Raw genomic sequence first — 15,217 nt, 5'->3', positions numbered from 1 at the left:
TACAGTCAGCCCAGCTTGGCTGTTTTTTCTTTATGGCCAGTTAAGCGAAGAAACCCCGTAAGTTTAAATTCTTGTTGTACTAACCTTACTTCCGTATACATGTCAAAATGACCAAATAGGCTGAAGATGAATGCAGATGGTATGATAATCCAATTGCTTGCGGAATGATTGAAATATTGGCTTTTCAAGATGGCAATTGAGCAGTTGAGTGTTTTGGAGACGTACAATGTAAATAATGCTTTGCCAAACTGTACTTAATCATTGCATTCTGATGTGTGCATTCCATCCCTCCTAGCCATTGTTATTCTGTTGTAATGTCTGTTGTTGAATCAAGGATTTGAGGTAACCCTCTAGCTTTTGTAGGACTACAAATTCCTAGATCCTTTGCTAGCCTATAAACCATTGGTAATAGCTTGCAAAGCATCATGGAAGTGTTAGTTCTAGGATAGCTGGAGTGAATTACCTGTTGGCCACAGCTGGCTAAAACCTTTGTATAAACAATTCAGTGTATGCACCCACACATTCCAGATTATACGCTATGTGCTAGAGCAGGGGTGCCCGAAAGGTATATCCCAAAAAGGTTTTAAAATTACAACTTCATTGTCATTCTGATGGCATGCAAAGCATCATGGGAGTTGTAGTTCGACATCTGGGGATCTACCTTTTGGGCACCCCTGTGCTAGAGAGATACCTCTTCGGATCGACATAGGCTTTAGGATATGGGCTGGCAAAGCATTGTGATATTTGTAGTTCTACAATGCATGGTGAACAATCTGGTGACAACTGAAATTCTACCTCGTGGCTACCTCTGATTATGTATAGACTCTGCAGAATGCATTGCAATGCTTTGTGCAAGAAACACTACGCACTTTGTGTGTATAATTTAATTTGACCTGTTTATGCCTTTATCCTCTGCAGTTTTCTGTTACGTTTGTTAATATTTATCCTGTAAACATTCAACAAAAGGCAGATATTTAAGCATGTAATATTAGGGCCACCTACGTACTGAATCAGTTTTTCTCTGTCACATTTAGGAAAGCCGTGAGTAGAAAACATCCATTGTTGGTGCTGTATAAGAGTTTAGATATTGCTGTTTTAATTTTTTTTGCAAACATGCGAGCTTGCTGTGTTCATGTGAATAAAAGCTGCCATGTCTTTAGGAATTGCAGGGCAGGACATGGAAGCAGACAGGATAGTTTAGGGAGTTACCAGTAATCACAATACTGTGGTGAAACACAATAACAAAGGTGTGCCTCTAGCCTTTGACATGAGGGCTGGATGAGACCTGCCACCTCCCGCTCCTCCCCCAGTCTCTGACTTCAGACTCACCCTGCAGGCAGAGGCACAGAGCTTTTGAGAGAGCAACAGGAGAAAGCTCTGTGCCCTGTCTGCATTCTTTTGAATATCCCCAGTTCTCCGTACACTGATTTTTTTTTTTTTGATTTTTTTTTTTGGCTTTGTGGTTTGTTTTACTTGGCTTTGCTTCTTTACAGCACTGGGAGCAGCGGTCCAGGTTGGGCTTAGCTTACCTGTTTACCTCTGAACTCCCATTTTTATTTTCTCCTCCCCCCTACTCATCTGCAAAGGTGTACTGCACATTTATTTTTCTTTATCCTTGAGTCGAATGTGTGATTTTTAAGTTGAAGACAAAATGAGTATAAATGGTGGATCGCATACTCGGATCAACACTCTAGGACGGCTACATAGAGCAGATTCTGGTCAGGATCTCATTGGCATGAACAACCATCACAAGAGGTTGCCCTCCTCGGTGTACCCCCAGAAGACGGTGTACACACAACATTACAGCACCAGTGAAACCATTGGAGATGGCTATGGGTAAGGCATACGGGTGACAGTGGTGTACATGCATTTATCTTACACGGATTGTCTTGGCATTTTAAAGCCAGAATATCAATCTGTTTGGCCTGATTTTTGGTATAATTCCATAGGTGCTAGAATGGAATATCTGTCTTTCTATAGCTCGAGGATGGTATAACTTTAACCAACTTTTCAGAACTCTTCTTTGTGTCATGTAAATTAATTATCCTTTGAGTTGGACCAAAGCAATTTTTATGTTAACCTTCCTATTCACATTGGTCTTTCCAGGTTACTAAATTATTGAAAACGTTTAAAAATAACATTTGAAATTCACTTTAAATTCACACGTTAAGGCAGATATTCCTTGAATTCAGTAGATGGCCTGCAAATAATGGGACTTGCGTCTTGGCATCATCTGGGGTGCCACACTTTGAGATGCCTACCTATGGTTTGTGTAACCGCTCTGCAGGATATGTAGATACTCTAAATATTAATGATGATAACTGTTTATACGTATTCTTCATCTTGTTTCAGTCTGTTACAGACATGCGTTGTATATTTTTGGGTTGGTGTTTTAGTAAGAAGTGATTTATGCATTTTATAAATTGAACATTTGTCACACATGCGAAAGAAGTTGATATTGCTTTTCTTATTATTGTATACATGGTATCAACATTTTATCATTGGAATTAGCATGTGTGCAACTAAAACTCTCCATTATTAATTTGTTCACTTCCTGGTTTAATATATGAACAAATCTCCTCTTTTAGAGAGCAAATCTGCACAACCATACTAGTTCCTCCGTTCCCACGCAACCTTTTGTACAAATGGAAAAATATACCTCCATTTTCAAATGATACAACGCAGCACAGAATGCTTGTTAAACTGGTCCATCCAGTGGTAGGCTTGCAGTTGTATTGTGGTTTTCTGTGTATGTGTTGTATATTTTATTTATTTATTTATAAAATATTTTACCAGGAAAGATACATTGAGATTTCTCTCGTTTTCAAGTATGTCCTGGGTCCACAAATCATTGCATTGTTATATTGGGCCATAATCTGACATTGATTCTGTGTAAAGCTGCTTCATATATAAAATGTTTCATATAAATATCTGTCACCTGTAAAAAAACAAAAAAAACGGTGTTTCAGCTATTTGTGCCTAAGTAAGGCAGCATTTTTTGAAGTTGTTACAGGAAATATACACTGCATAGCTGCGTCCATATCCTTGTTGCTCAGGATTATTGCCTAATGTCCAGAGGTAACCTAGGGAATGAAGACTCGGCTGGTGGGAATTCTGCCTTTCTTTACTCCCCTTTTTTAGTGTTGATGTAATTTTGTAGGCTTGTTTCCTTTTGCTGTATTAGAAGCATTTTTTGAACAAAAAAAGTTGTAGGTGAGGTTTCCCTGCCCCCCAACGTAGGTGGAATGCACAGATCAGTTTGCCTGCTCCATGAGATCACTTTATTCTAGGTGCAGTGACTGTGTTTATCGTACTTCCCTGGAAGGGAGTTTTGTGCGTAGGAGGGTTTTGTTGAATTTCTCCATTTCCCACCAGATAAGCAGTGCCTTGCTAATATGCTGATACTAATTATGATTCACTGTACATCTTTGGACATGAAGGCCATCTTTACTCATGCTTGTAGTCTGGGACTGAATAATATTTCACACGCTTTATTTAGATAGTGCCATGAAAATCATTCTTTAGAGTGTGTGTGTTTGTGTATGTGTGTATAATTAGTTTTTTCCCCTCCTTTTGTCTTATTGCAGATACAAAAACATAATGTACACACATACTTGTTTCAAAGCTTTAGTCTTTTTGTTTCTCTGTATCAGGAAATATATACTATTTTTCTTTTTAACTCTTACCTATACTATTTGTGGCATGTTGCCAAAGAAATTAATTAGGATGGCTCAATCATGTGCAAATCAGCAGTAATAAACATATTTTTTGTTTACATTCAAAAGCTGTGCTTAAAGGTTGAAAGAAAAGGCAAAAGAAACTTGTTAATTTTTTGTTGGCAGCAAATCTGGTGTGGGAATGCTGATTGGATTCCATAAATATTTGTCCTAAGAGCTGTATAATTCACAACTTTTTAAATGGTCAAAGAGAGACCCTTTAATTGTGTGTGTGTGTGTGTGTGTGTGTGTGTAAGGGGGGGGGGGGGGTCTAGTGGTGGGACTGTTTTTATAATTTGTGATTTACTAAGAAGGTATTCAACTAAAATGTTATTTTGGAAAAAAATATATATATCTTGTTTACACAAACCATCTTCTAAATACAATTTTTTTTTTTGTTTGTTTCTACTTTAAAAATACATAACTGTGCGTATATTGCTGTGGGTTCAAAACCATACCCCAAGAGTACTATTGAGCTAATGCAAAATAAGGACATTTGGAGAAACAAACATGCATTTTTAGCCCCATATAGGGACTGTCGCTCCTAATTAAGGATACTTAGAAGGAATGCAGTATTTAGGAATAGGTAAATGGAGACAGAATCAAGGAAATTGTGGGAACCATAACATATACACAGAGAATAGATACCAGTAGGGAAGTATTTAATCGATGTTTATTTTTTATTAACATAAAGTTTATATTTTCTTTTTATTCACTCTGAGCAGAGTGACCTAAAATTGCTTGAATTTTTTTTCTTATAAATTTACCACTGGTAAAATAATTATTACTGCCCATAGTATATTCACAATGTAACCGCTTCAATCTGTTCTTTTATCAAATCATATTACATCATTATACTGGTAGTGGAGAGCTCACTGGCTTTTCACAAGAACCCTACAGATTCCGTAGAATTGTACTGCCATAAACATTCCATTGAGCTGTGATTGTTATTTTGCTTATGATCCTTTTAATGAGACACCTGTTACTGGCTATTTGTACGTTTTTTTTTTTTGTCACATCTGTAAATTGTCTAAGTTATGGTTAAGTGCGTAAAAATATAACCTCCTTTACTGTCGCTATTTATTCATTTTTTTTTTATCAAGACCATTTCTACTCATTAAATTGTTCTTCTCCATTGAGCCTGTTTCTGGCAGCTTTAGAGAAAGAATGGGAGGTGAGTTAGTAATGGCAGTTTAGCTTTGCATGCCACTGAACTTTGACCTGCTGAGAGAAACTCAATAAAACAGAGCAAAACAATGACATCAGCACAAAAAATAGAATTGAATACAAAAACCAATGAAAGGGCAATAGTGTGTGTGTGTGTGTGTGTGTGTGTGTGTGTGTGTATATATATATATATATAATTTTCTGTTGGAAAGATTAGTGTATCACTGCAGATGGAATTCCTGAGTAGAAGAACCTATAGCATTATCAATTTTTTTCTGTCATATGGTGGCAGTAACCTCTGGGTTTTGCTCCTCCCTGTGGACAAGACTTTTAACAAGCTTTTTTAAACGGATCCTCCCCCTTTAGGTATAAATACTGAACCCGCAAAACCTACCCCAGTCTTCTTTCTTGTCCCGATAGGGATGGACAGGACTTTCGTTGATGGTGAGGCACACGGGTTGTTGTCTGGGGGATCCGGTCCGAGAGCTGCCCGGGTGGTAGGCTGAGTGGCCCATGCTCCGTTGTCTTGCCGTTACGGAGTGAAAGAGGCTGTTGGATTTATGCCGAGAAGGTTTCCGGCAGAATGCTTCCGGGAGGCGGAGCTCGTTCTGAGCAAGCGCACAGCGGTGGAACGCACGCCCTGGTGGTGATTGCGTTCCACCTAAGCTTCCGGGTGCGCAATGACGCATGCGCAAACGGAAGCTTAAAGATATACTCAAAAAAAAAAAAAAAAAAAAACCCGCGAAATTTGAATTTAAAAGCTGTGCTGGTACCCACTGACAGCATGGATGCAGGTCAGAAGTGGTACGCCGTGTCACCTGCCCCCCCACACGGCTCAGAGGTATTTTGAGGTAAGATTGATAAAGAAATCTTTACTTTGAAATACTTTCTGAAGAAGAGTTTGGTTTCTAAGTGCCTCCATTTATTTTTTTCCAGATATGTCTAGTCCACCTGAGATGGATAAGGAAAAGCTAACTCCCACGCCGAGAGAGGCTACGGTGAAGTCCAAACATATTGTTTGCAGCGAATGTGCAACTCCTCTCCCAGACGGGTCTAGGAAGAAAATATGCAGTCAGTGTACTGCAAACTCTTTGGAAAGAGAAAAGCAAAAGGATATGCAATCTTTCCTATCCTGGTTCCAGGAGAATTTGTCCCATACCTTGGACTCGATTAAAGAATCTAAAAGGGTAGAAGCCCCCATTCATCAAAAGATTAATAAAAGAAAGAGAATTTCTTCATCTGAATCATCTTCGGGAGAATGTTCTTCTTCTTGCGAATCAGTGGATTCAGGTTCCTCGTCAAGCGAACCAGTGGGGTTTCCCCCTGAGGCAATCCGCAAATTTATTAAAGAAGTAAATCTGACAATCCTACCTCAGGGATCGGAAAATCCAAAGAAGGGCTTTTCGGTCCAACAGAGCCTAGTTGAATTTGTATTTAGGGAATGGAAAAACCCGGAAAAACGTGCCTTTATTTCCAGACACTTCAAGGATGTCTTCAGGCTGGCTAGCGACGTTATGTGGGAAGATCTCCCAAAGGTTGATGTTCAGGTGGCACAGATTGCCAAGAGAACCACTATCCCTATAGGAGAAACTGCAGCGTTAAAGAATCCTATGGATAAAAGAGCCGAAACCTCGTGTAGGCGGGCTTATCAGACAGCTGGTTTCCAATGCAAAGCCTTACTGGCAGGAGCTGCAGTAGCCAGAGCAAATGAAGTGTGGCTAAATTTTGTACAGGAAAATTTATCGTCTGGTCATATTGAGGATCTAAGTCACATGTTTCAGAACATGCATTTGGCGAATGAATTCCTTTTGGATATGTCGACTGAGGTGCTGAAATTGGCCTCCAGGATTATGGGTTTGTCTTCTGTAGCAAGACGTGCCCTATGGTTGAGGTCTTGGTCTGCGGATACAGCGTCAAAGGCAGTCCTTTGTGAACTTCCTTTGGAAAAGTCTAAATTATTCGGCGCCCCCTTAGAGGAAATCATAAGACAGATGTCTGAAACCAAGAAGGCACTTCCTCAAGATAGGAAGTCCTCCTGGAAACCGGGGTACAGAAATTACCAATCTAAGGGTAGGAGATCCTTTCAAGAGAGACCACATTTTTTTCAAAGAAAGGAAAAAAACCGGAAATTTGAAAGTAATGAGGTCAAAAGATCCTTCAGAGACAAGGGGAGATGTTTTTGACGCCAGAGGTGTGGGAGGACGGCTCCAATATTTTTTTCCGGTGTGGGAACAGACCACGGAGGATCCCTGGGTTCTAAAGATTATCCGAAAGGGACACAAGATTATTTTTCTGGAAAAACCAAGATCAAGGTTCCTACTTTCGACTTACCAGTCTGCAAAAAAATCTCGAGCCCTAGATTATCAGTCCAGGCTGCTTCTACACAAAGAGGTTATAGAAAGAGTTCCAAAAAAACAGGAATTTCGGGGAGTCTATTCGAGACTATTTCTGGTTCCAAAACCGGACAACTCGTTTCGGCCCATTCTGGATTTGAAGAAAATAAATCAGTTTATCCCCTATCACAGATTCCGTATGGAATCAATCGCATCGATTTTTCCTCTATTACAAAAAGGCGACGTGATGGTAAAGATAGACTTAAAGGATGCGTATCTTCATGTTCCGATAGCCACCGCTTCAAGGAAATATTTAAGATTTGCAATAAGAAGAAGAGGTCACATCCTTCATTTCCAATTCAGGGCCCTGCCTTTTGGTCTGTCGTCCGCTCCAAGAATCTTTACAAAGATCCTGTCTCCTCTAACTGCTCATTTGAGGGAAAGGGGTATTTCAATTATCCCATATTTAGACGACTGGCTTCTAGTGGCTCATACCGAGGATCAACTACACAAGGATCTGCAGGTCACTATAAGGTTTCTTCAGGACCATGGCTGGATCTTGAATCTAAAGAAATCAGTTTGCATTCCAACAAGAGTTATAGAGTTTCTCGGTTTCGAGATCAAGTCAGACTCCATGTCAATTTTCCTTCCCAAACGAAAGAGAAAACAGATCCGAAAAACGATTTCCAACCTCCAAAGGATGAAAACTTGTTCCTTCAGAGAGGCCATGAGTGTGTTAGGCCTTCTTACGGCCACCTTCCCGGCGGTCAAATGGGCAAGATCAAAGGTCAGGCCCTTACAATGGAACATCCTGACTTCCTGGTCAAAGAAGGTGGAAGATCTGGACAAAATATTCCTGCTGTCCCCTCAGGTGAAGACGCAATTAGATTGGTGGAAAACCTCAGAGTGCCTTTTAAAAGGTTTATCCTTTCTACCAAAGGTCTGGCTAATAGTCACCACAGACGCTTCAAACTCAGGTTGGGGAGCCCACTTAGGCTCCACCATGTTCCAAGGAAAATGGTCTTCCAAGGAAGCAAAGGAGTCTACAAATTTCAAAGAATTATTGGCGGTTCTGTATGCTCTTCATCACCTCAGACCTTGGCTACTGCAAAGAGCGGTCAAGATACAGTCAGACAATCGCACGGTAGTCTCTTATATCAATCGACAGGGAGGAACCAGAGCAAGAAGGCTTTACAGTCTTTGTACAGAAGTTATGGAATGGGCGCAGAGAAATCTAGAAGACATCGCAGCGGTTTACATAAGAGGCAGCGAAAATGTAATAGCCGACGATTTGAGCAGAGGGAAGTGGGACCAAAAGGAATGGTCTCTAAACCCAGACGTATTCAGAATCTTGACTGGAAAATTTGGAGTCCCAGAAGTAGATTTGATGGCAAGAGAATCAAACAAAAAGGTTTCCCACTTCGCCTCCCTTTTCAGAACGGATCAACCCAATTGGATAGACGCTCTATCGATAAGGTGGGATTTTCAGCTGGCTTACATCTTCCCTCCTCTGCCCCTGATCCCAAAGGTCCTCCTCAAGACACGTACGGACAAGGCGAGGATATTGGCGATAATCCCTTATTGGCCAAACAGAGTCTGGTTTGCAGCCCTAAAGAAGATGACTATCGACTATTGGGAGCTTCCCATTTCAGTTCATCTCATTGTGAACAGGAACCTACCCTTGAAAGTACTGGAAATGTTCAGGTTGACGGCTTGGCTACTGCAAGGCTGATCCTTCGGAACAAGGGCTTGCAAGATGAGAGAATAACAGTCTTACTACACGCAACTAGAAGATCAACTTCTAGGATATACTTCAGAATTTGGTCCAAATTTCTTCACTGGGGTAGGGATCACCGGGTCTCGATATTACAACCGTCTATAGATAACATTCTTCAGTTTTTGCAAGACGGCTTTGACGCAGGCCTGGGAGTCTCCACTCTCAAGGTTCAAATCTCAGCTTTGAATTTTTTTCTTATTAAGGATTTGGCAGCCAATGTTTTCGTCAGAAGATTTTTTTAGGTCCATCAGCCTCAAGAGACCTCCTAAACGATCGGTCTTTCCGACGTGGGACTTGTCCCTAGTCCTTCAGGCCCTTAGTACTAACCCGTTTGAACCCTTGGAGGAAGTTCCTTTGAAAATTTTATCTCTTAAGGTATTGTTTTTGGTAGCCATCACGTCTGCCAAAAGAGTGGGAGAACTTCACGCCCTATCCTCCTCAGATGAATTCACCATTTTTCATGAGGACAAAGTGGTTCTTTACCCGAGACCATCTTTTCTTCCAAAGGTTTTATCTTCAAAAAATGTTAATCAGCCTATTGTTTTACCTTCCTTTTTTAGTGCGCCCTCATCTCTTCAAGAGCACAGATGGCAAAAGTTGGACGTCAGAAGAGCGTTATGTATATATTTAAACAGAACAAAGGAGTTCAGAGTTTCAGATCACCTGTTTGTTAATTTTCAGGGTCACCAAAAGGGCAAGGTGGCTTCCCGTGGGACCTTATCTCGTTGGCTTATTCAGGCTATCGATTTGGCATATTCTTCCTCAGGTCTGCAGTCTCCTGCTACAATCAAGGCCCATTCTACTCGAGCAATGGCTACCTCATGGGCAGAAAGAGCACTTGCATCTCCAGAAGTCATTTGCAAGGCGGCATGCTGGTTGTCCTTCAACACCTTTATCAAGCACTACCGGCTAGACATATTCTCTGCCTCTGAAGCTGCTTTTGGGCGTAAGGTGTTACAAGCCGTCGTGTCATAGGTCCCGCCCAGAGGGATTCTTGCTATATCCCAGAGGTTACTGCCACCATATGACAGAAAAAACAGAAATTTTTACTTACCGTAAATTCTTTTTTTCTTAATATGGTGGCAGTATTATTACCCTCCCTCTTTATTAAAGAATTTTTTGCATTGGATGTTTGCTTGTTCTGGTTTTCTTTACTTGTTACGTACTGGGGTAGGTTTTGCGGGTTCAGTATTTATACCTAAAGGGGGAGGATCCGTTTAAAAAAGCTTGTTAAAAGTCTTGTCCACAGGGAGGAGCAAAACCCAGAGGTTACTGCCACCATATTAAGAAAAAAAGAATTTACGGTAAGTAAAAATTTCTGTTATCTAGAATACATTTTAATAATAAACCAGGATCCAACCCATTAACAAATGCACAGGTGGTAAGAAATTATATTATATTGTGCTTTCTTACAGAATCTATTCTAGACAGAGGATTGCAATTGTGAGCAGTACATCTTGCAATATTTGTAAACTCAGACAGGTGGTATCACAGGTGTGATGATGCATACTCTCAATAATAATATAAATTAATAGTGTACCTAAAACTATTTTTGTACAGATAAAAACAAACATTTATGTGCATCTCTTATTTACTTGTCTCGTATATCATTGAATTCTCCATAAACCCGCTACAGTTCTCTTTATTTGCTTATTAGGACAATTATTTAGTCATCCAGCAGGCAATGTTGAGCAGACATCTGCCAATCCGCCCCTCTGTCACTTGTTTGTTTGGGTTTCTCGTTTTTTTTTTTTTTTTTATATTCCTTATTTTTGTGCATGAATACATGGATATTGCTCATATACGGTAAGGAAGGCAGTGTAGAAAATTATATCCAGCATGTAATACAATCGTCCGCACAATTTTTACATTTTTTATTTTTAGTAAAGTAAGATAATGAGAGTACTAAGGAAAAACAAAACAATGGAGCATAACTGCATTAAATGCCTAGTTAGTAATAAGTAATTGGTGAGACAAGCTAGACTAGCTGATCTGTTGAGCATCACAAGGTTAACACCCCATAGGCCCCTCTATATCGATGGAGGAAAGGTATAATGGATTAGTGGAAAGGCATAATGGCACAAAAAGCGGTAATTTGCACACAATTAAAGGAGTAGCGTGTACATCAGCAGTTCTCTGCAGGGTAGGCTTGCATGACCTAGAGAGAGCCGCGTCAAGGCCCCCCGATCACACTTCAGTTGATGCCTGTTCTGGACAGGATACAGTCCCGTAGTATGATGCTGTGGAGACGTGTGCTTCAATCACTTGTGACAAATTGGTAGAATGAGCGGTCAGTCCATGCGGTATGCACAGTGCTTCCCATTGCTCTGCAGGTCTCACACTGAACACCGCTCGTGGCTTGCTGTTGACCCGCTTCTGGTGCTGCCAGCGTGGTCTGTGCCATCGGAACAGGCCACCATTGGGCCTAAAGCTGCTCATCTGCCCCAGGGCTGCCGCGCTAACCTTGCAGGTAAGGGAGATGATGGGACTTGTGTAGCAGGCTGGAGACACCTCACATGCAGCTCCCTCCAGAACCTGTCAAAGATGGTGTCCATCCTGGACTCCGGTGCAGACTGCTCACTCTGGTGCGTCAGGGAACATGCAGCCTCCGCCATGTTAGGTAAGTTTGGGGTTGAGTCGCAGAGTTTAGCAGGGCCACAAGTCTCCCATGGAGTGTAGGGACTAACAAGGTGCAGAGAGGGGGTAGCGGGGCATCAGCTCTTTGGTGATTCAGGTTGGCACGCATCAGGCAAGGAAATCAGCAGCGTTTCCCTACTACTGTGCTCGCCAGGCCTCGCACTCAATTTGTGAAGTGCCGTCGTCCGTGACTGCTGGAAGCAACCCATGAGCTGGTCCATAATGCCGGATAGCTAGGATATTCGATTGCTCCAGGTGAAGTGTAGATGGCAAGGGCGACTGGACCAAATCAAGGCATATATAAGGAGCTCAGCGTAAACACGTCCAGTCGCCACCGCTGTCAGTGGAGACACTTATTTTATACTTTCCTCCACACACTGCTTAATACCTGCCTTGAACCAGGACTTGAATCTTGCACAATAAGTTATTTATGCCGCAATGAAGTGGACACTATTGTCACCAAACCACTCTAGCTTAATGAAGCAGTCATGGTGAATAGACCATACCCCTGCAGTCTCACTGCTCAATTCTCTGCCATTTAGGAGTTAAATCCCTTTGTTTATGCAGCCCTAGTCCCACCCCCTGCATGTGACATACACAGCCTTCCTAAACACTTCCTGTAAAGAGTCATCTAATGTTTACACTTCCTTTATTGCAAATTCTGTTTAATTTGGAATTCTCTTACTCTGTTAATGGCTTGCTAGACCCTGCAGGTACCTCCTGTAGTAATAAAGTTCAATAAACAGAGCAGGCAATAATAACTTCTAAAGTAAAAGTTACATCTAATTGAAAATTAAACAATTTTTTTTTATGCGGACTCTGTGAAACCTAGCCAGAGTAAGTGGACCCAGGGCTGCATGAACAGGAACAAAAGTTATTTAACTCCTAAATTGCAGATAATTGAGCAGTGAAACTTCAGAGACACAATCTATACACCAAACTACTTAAATTAAGATATAGTTGTTTTGGTAACTATAGTGTCCCTTTAAGGGGACACTGAAAATACTTAACGCTATCTACCAATGAATGGCACACTTTGTATGAAAATTTGCTCAGAACAATAACCAGCCTGAAATTTTGTTCTGACTGGCTAATGATGTTGCCAAAAGTGGAGTTACACTTCTGGTAGTTACTTCACGTGGTTATGTTGCTTTTCAATTGTAGAGCTACATATATGCATGCTTTCTAAAAGAGAATTTGAAAACATACAATAAAACTTTGTGGAATTTGAAGGCAGAATGCTTGGGGGTAGGGTGGGGCAGGAAGGCCGTTGCATTCTTATATAGTACACCGTCTGCAAACAATCTGTAGTGGGGTGAAGAAATACTGACCGAAGTAATGAATCTCTCCATTCACATTCTCCTTAGAAATGCTGGCAAATGTTACATTTTTATTTTGTGAACTAAGCATATCCTTGGATACTTTCAAAAGGTGCCTGACCTTCTCTGTGGAGGCATTAGTGGCTGCTGTTTCTGTAACCTCACATTCCAGGACTGCCTTTAACAAAAGAATCTGTTACACAAAACTGCAGTTGCAGGCTTTTGAAAATAAAGTTCTGTGCAAAATAATTAAAGGGACACTACTGCAGAAGAAATGCAGCTTAATGTAGTTGTTCCGGTGAGTATAATAGCTCCCTTCAGGCATTGTTTTATGCAAACACTGCCGTTTCAGAAAAAAAGGCAGTATTTACATTACCTCTAGGGACACCTCCAAGTGGCCACTCCTTAGATGGCCACTGGAGGTGCTTCCTGGGTCAGTGCTGCCGAAAAAGCAACCCTGATGTTCAGCATCCCCACGCTCTGCATGGAGAAGCTGAATTTTTCTCCTAGAGATGCATTGATTCAATGCATCTTTATGAGGATGTCCTGATTGGCCAAAACGGGAAAGCATTGGATTGTCTAAGAATCGTCCATTTTGATGATGTCACAAAGGGAGCGGAGCCAGCGCAAGGTGAGTTTTAAACTTTTATAGTGGGGCTAAGGGAGGGCAAGCCTCCTTAATGGTGGGTTAAACACTATAGGGTGAGGAATACATGTTTGTGTTCCTGACCCTATAGTGTTCCTTTAAAATAGCCCTCTTTTACATCTCTCTTTCTCTCCTTCTTTCATTCTTTTACTTCTTTTTTTTTTTTTTTTTTTTCAATTTTCTTTAATTTTTATTGTGAAGAAGAAAAAAATTAAAACCAAATGAGTAAAAAGACACTTTAGTTTTTACCATTTGAACTAGGTGGTGAGATTTATACTTTTTTTTTTTTTTTTTTTTTTTTTTTTTTAAACCAGTGTATTGTATAACTCGAGTACTGTAGTAATCTATGCTTTACTCACTGAACACTGAATTGTAGGGAATTGAAAGCAACTGCAGAATTTAGGCCAACATTTATTCATAACCTGACTAGGAGCCTGCGATTCGAAATTTAGCTTTTTAGTTTAAAAAAAACAACAAAAAAAACTGTTTATAATGGGTCAAAAACAAAACAGTCTGGCTGAGTTGCTTTTTAGGAGACATTCATTTTATAGAGTGACACCTAACCACCTTAATGGACGTGTGAAATTTGGGGAAATATTTATGGTAAAGTGCAGATAAGAGGACACAATGGACCAATCATTACCATCATGAAACCATCCATACATGGGTCAATACCTAGAGGTTTAATACAATTACATGACTGTTTATTTAGTAAGGAACCAAGGGCTGCATATACCTATTAATGTCATTGTGCTCACCTTAACATGGAATTGTGTGTCATCAGTGAGTAAGTGTTTAATGTCTGGGATAATTCCCTTGTCATTCCTGCTTGCTGAAGACATAGGAAGTATCATAAAGGGACACTTTTTGGAGTTGTGCAACGTTCATGCATTGCAAGAGAATAATATAAATGAGCGTGTTTAAGTCTGAGTTGAAGAAGCTAAATTCCCTTTCTTTGTAAGAGCAATGGTAAAAAACCGTATGACTAAACGTGTATTGTTCACAATCATGGTTAAAATCAATTAAGATCAAGCAGTTTTGACCCTTTAATCTTTCACAAAGAATTAAAAAAAACAAACTAGTTTGACCGCTAAATCTCAAGTGTGACAGGCAATATGTTTATAATAAAAATACAGCTGTTAACATTATTATGTTTGTAAACATTAAACAATTGTGCATCTCGTCAAATACATGGACTGTGCAAGATCTACAACTTTTTTTTTTGTTCTTGTTGTTGCCCTTGGCAAAACTTAAATTTTAATCCTATACAGTGACAGAACTAATACCCCTCCGCAGCGCAAGGGTGGACAAAAGGTAGGTCCTACATGGGCGTACATCTCCTGTGATACTTTGCCAGCTGTGGATCTATGATTTGGCTATCCATAAGGGCTGTATTTGTCAGCAGTATCTGTGTGTGTTTGAATGTAAGCCTGTTTTTCATGGAGTAGGTGTGTGTTTGTATGTAGTTTTGCCTTTTTAATGCAGTGGTGTAATTTGTATGTAGTGTTTGCGTTTTAGAAGGCATTTTTTTGTGTGTATCTGTTTGAATGCTTATATGTATACACATACTCTCACACACATACACTGCTACACATTTACTGAAAGACCCATACATTTATATA

General features: G+C 40.4%; 1 protein-coding gene across 4 annotated transcripts in view; it reads left to right on the top strand.

The window, feature by feature from the left end:
- DSP (desmoplakin) overlaps positions 1-15,217 on the top strand; it is a 62,147-nt gene that overhangs the window by 851 nt on the left and 46,079 nt on the right. The window contains exon 1 of one of the 4 annotated variants that reach the window (XM_063451751.1): positions 1,338-1,836. The exons of 1 other annotated variant lie outside the window; for it this stretch is intronic. In XM_063451751.1, coding sequence (XP_063307821.1) covers positions 1,652-1,836 — 185 coding nt within the window. In that variant the 5' untranslated portion in view covers positions 1,338-1,651. Of the gene's footprint in view, positions 1-1,337; positions 1,837-15,217 lie in introns of those variants that run through there. 2 more of the 4 variants (XM_063451753.1, XM_063451754.1) reach the window with 2 other exon arrangements.

Source organism: Pelobates fuscus, chromosome 4 (genome assembly GCF_036172605.1).
Source record: "Pelobates fuscus isolate aPelFus1 chromosome 4, aPelFus1.pri, whole genome shotgun sequence".
In the NCBI taxonomy this organism is placed as follows: Eukaryota; Metazoa; Chordata; class Amphibia; order Anura; family Pelobatidae; genus Pelobates; species Pelobates fuscus.
This window is presented reverse-complemented; position numbering and strand designations above follow the sequence as displayed.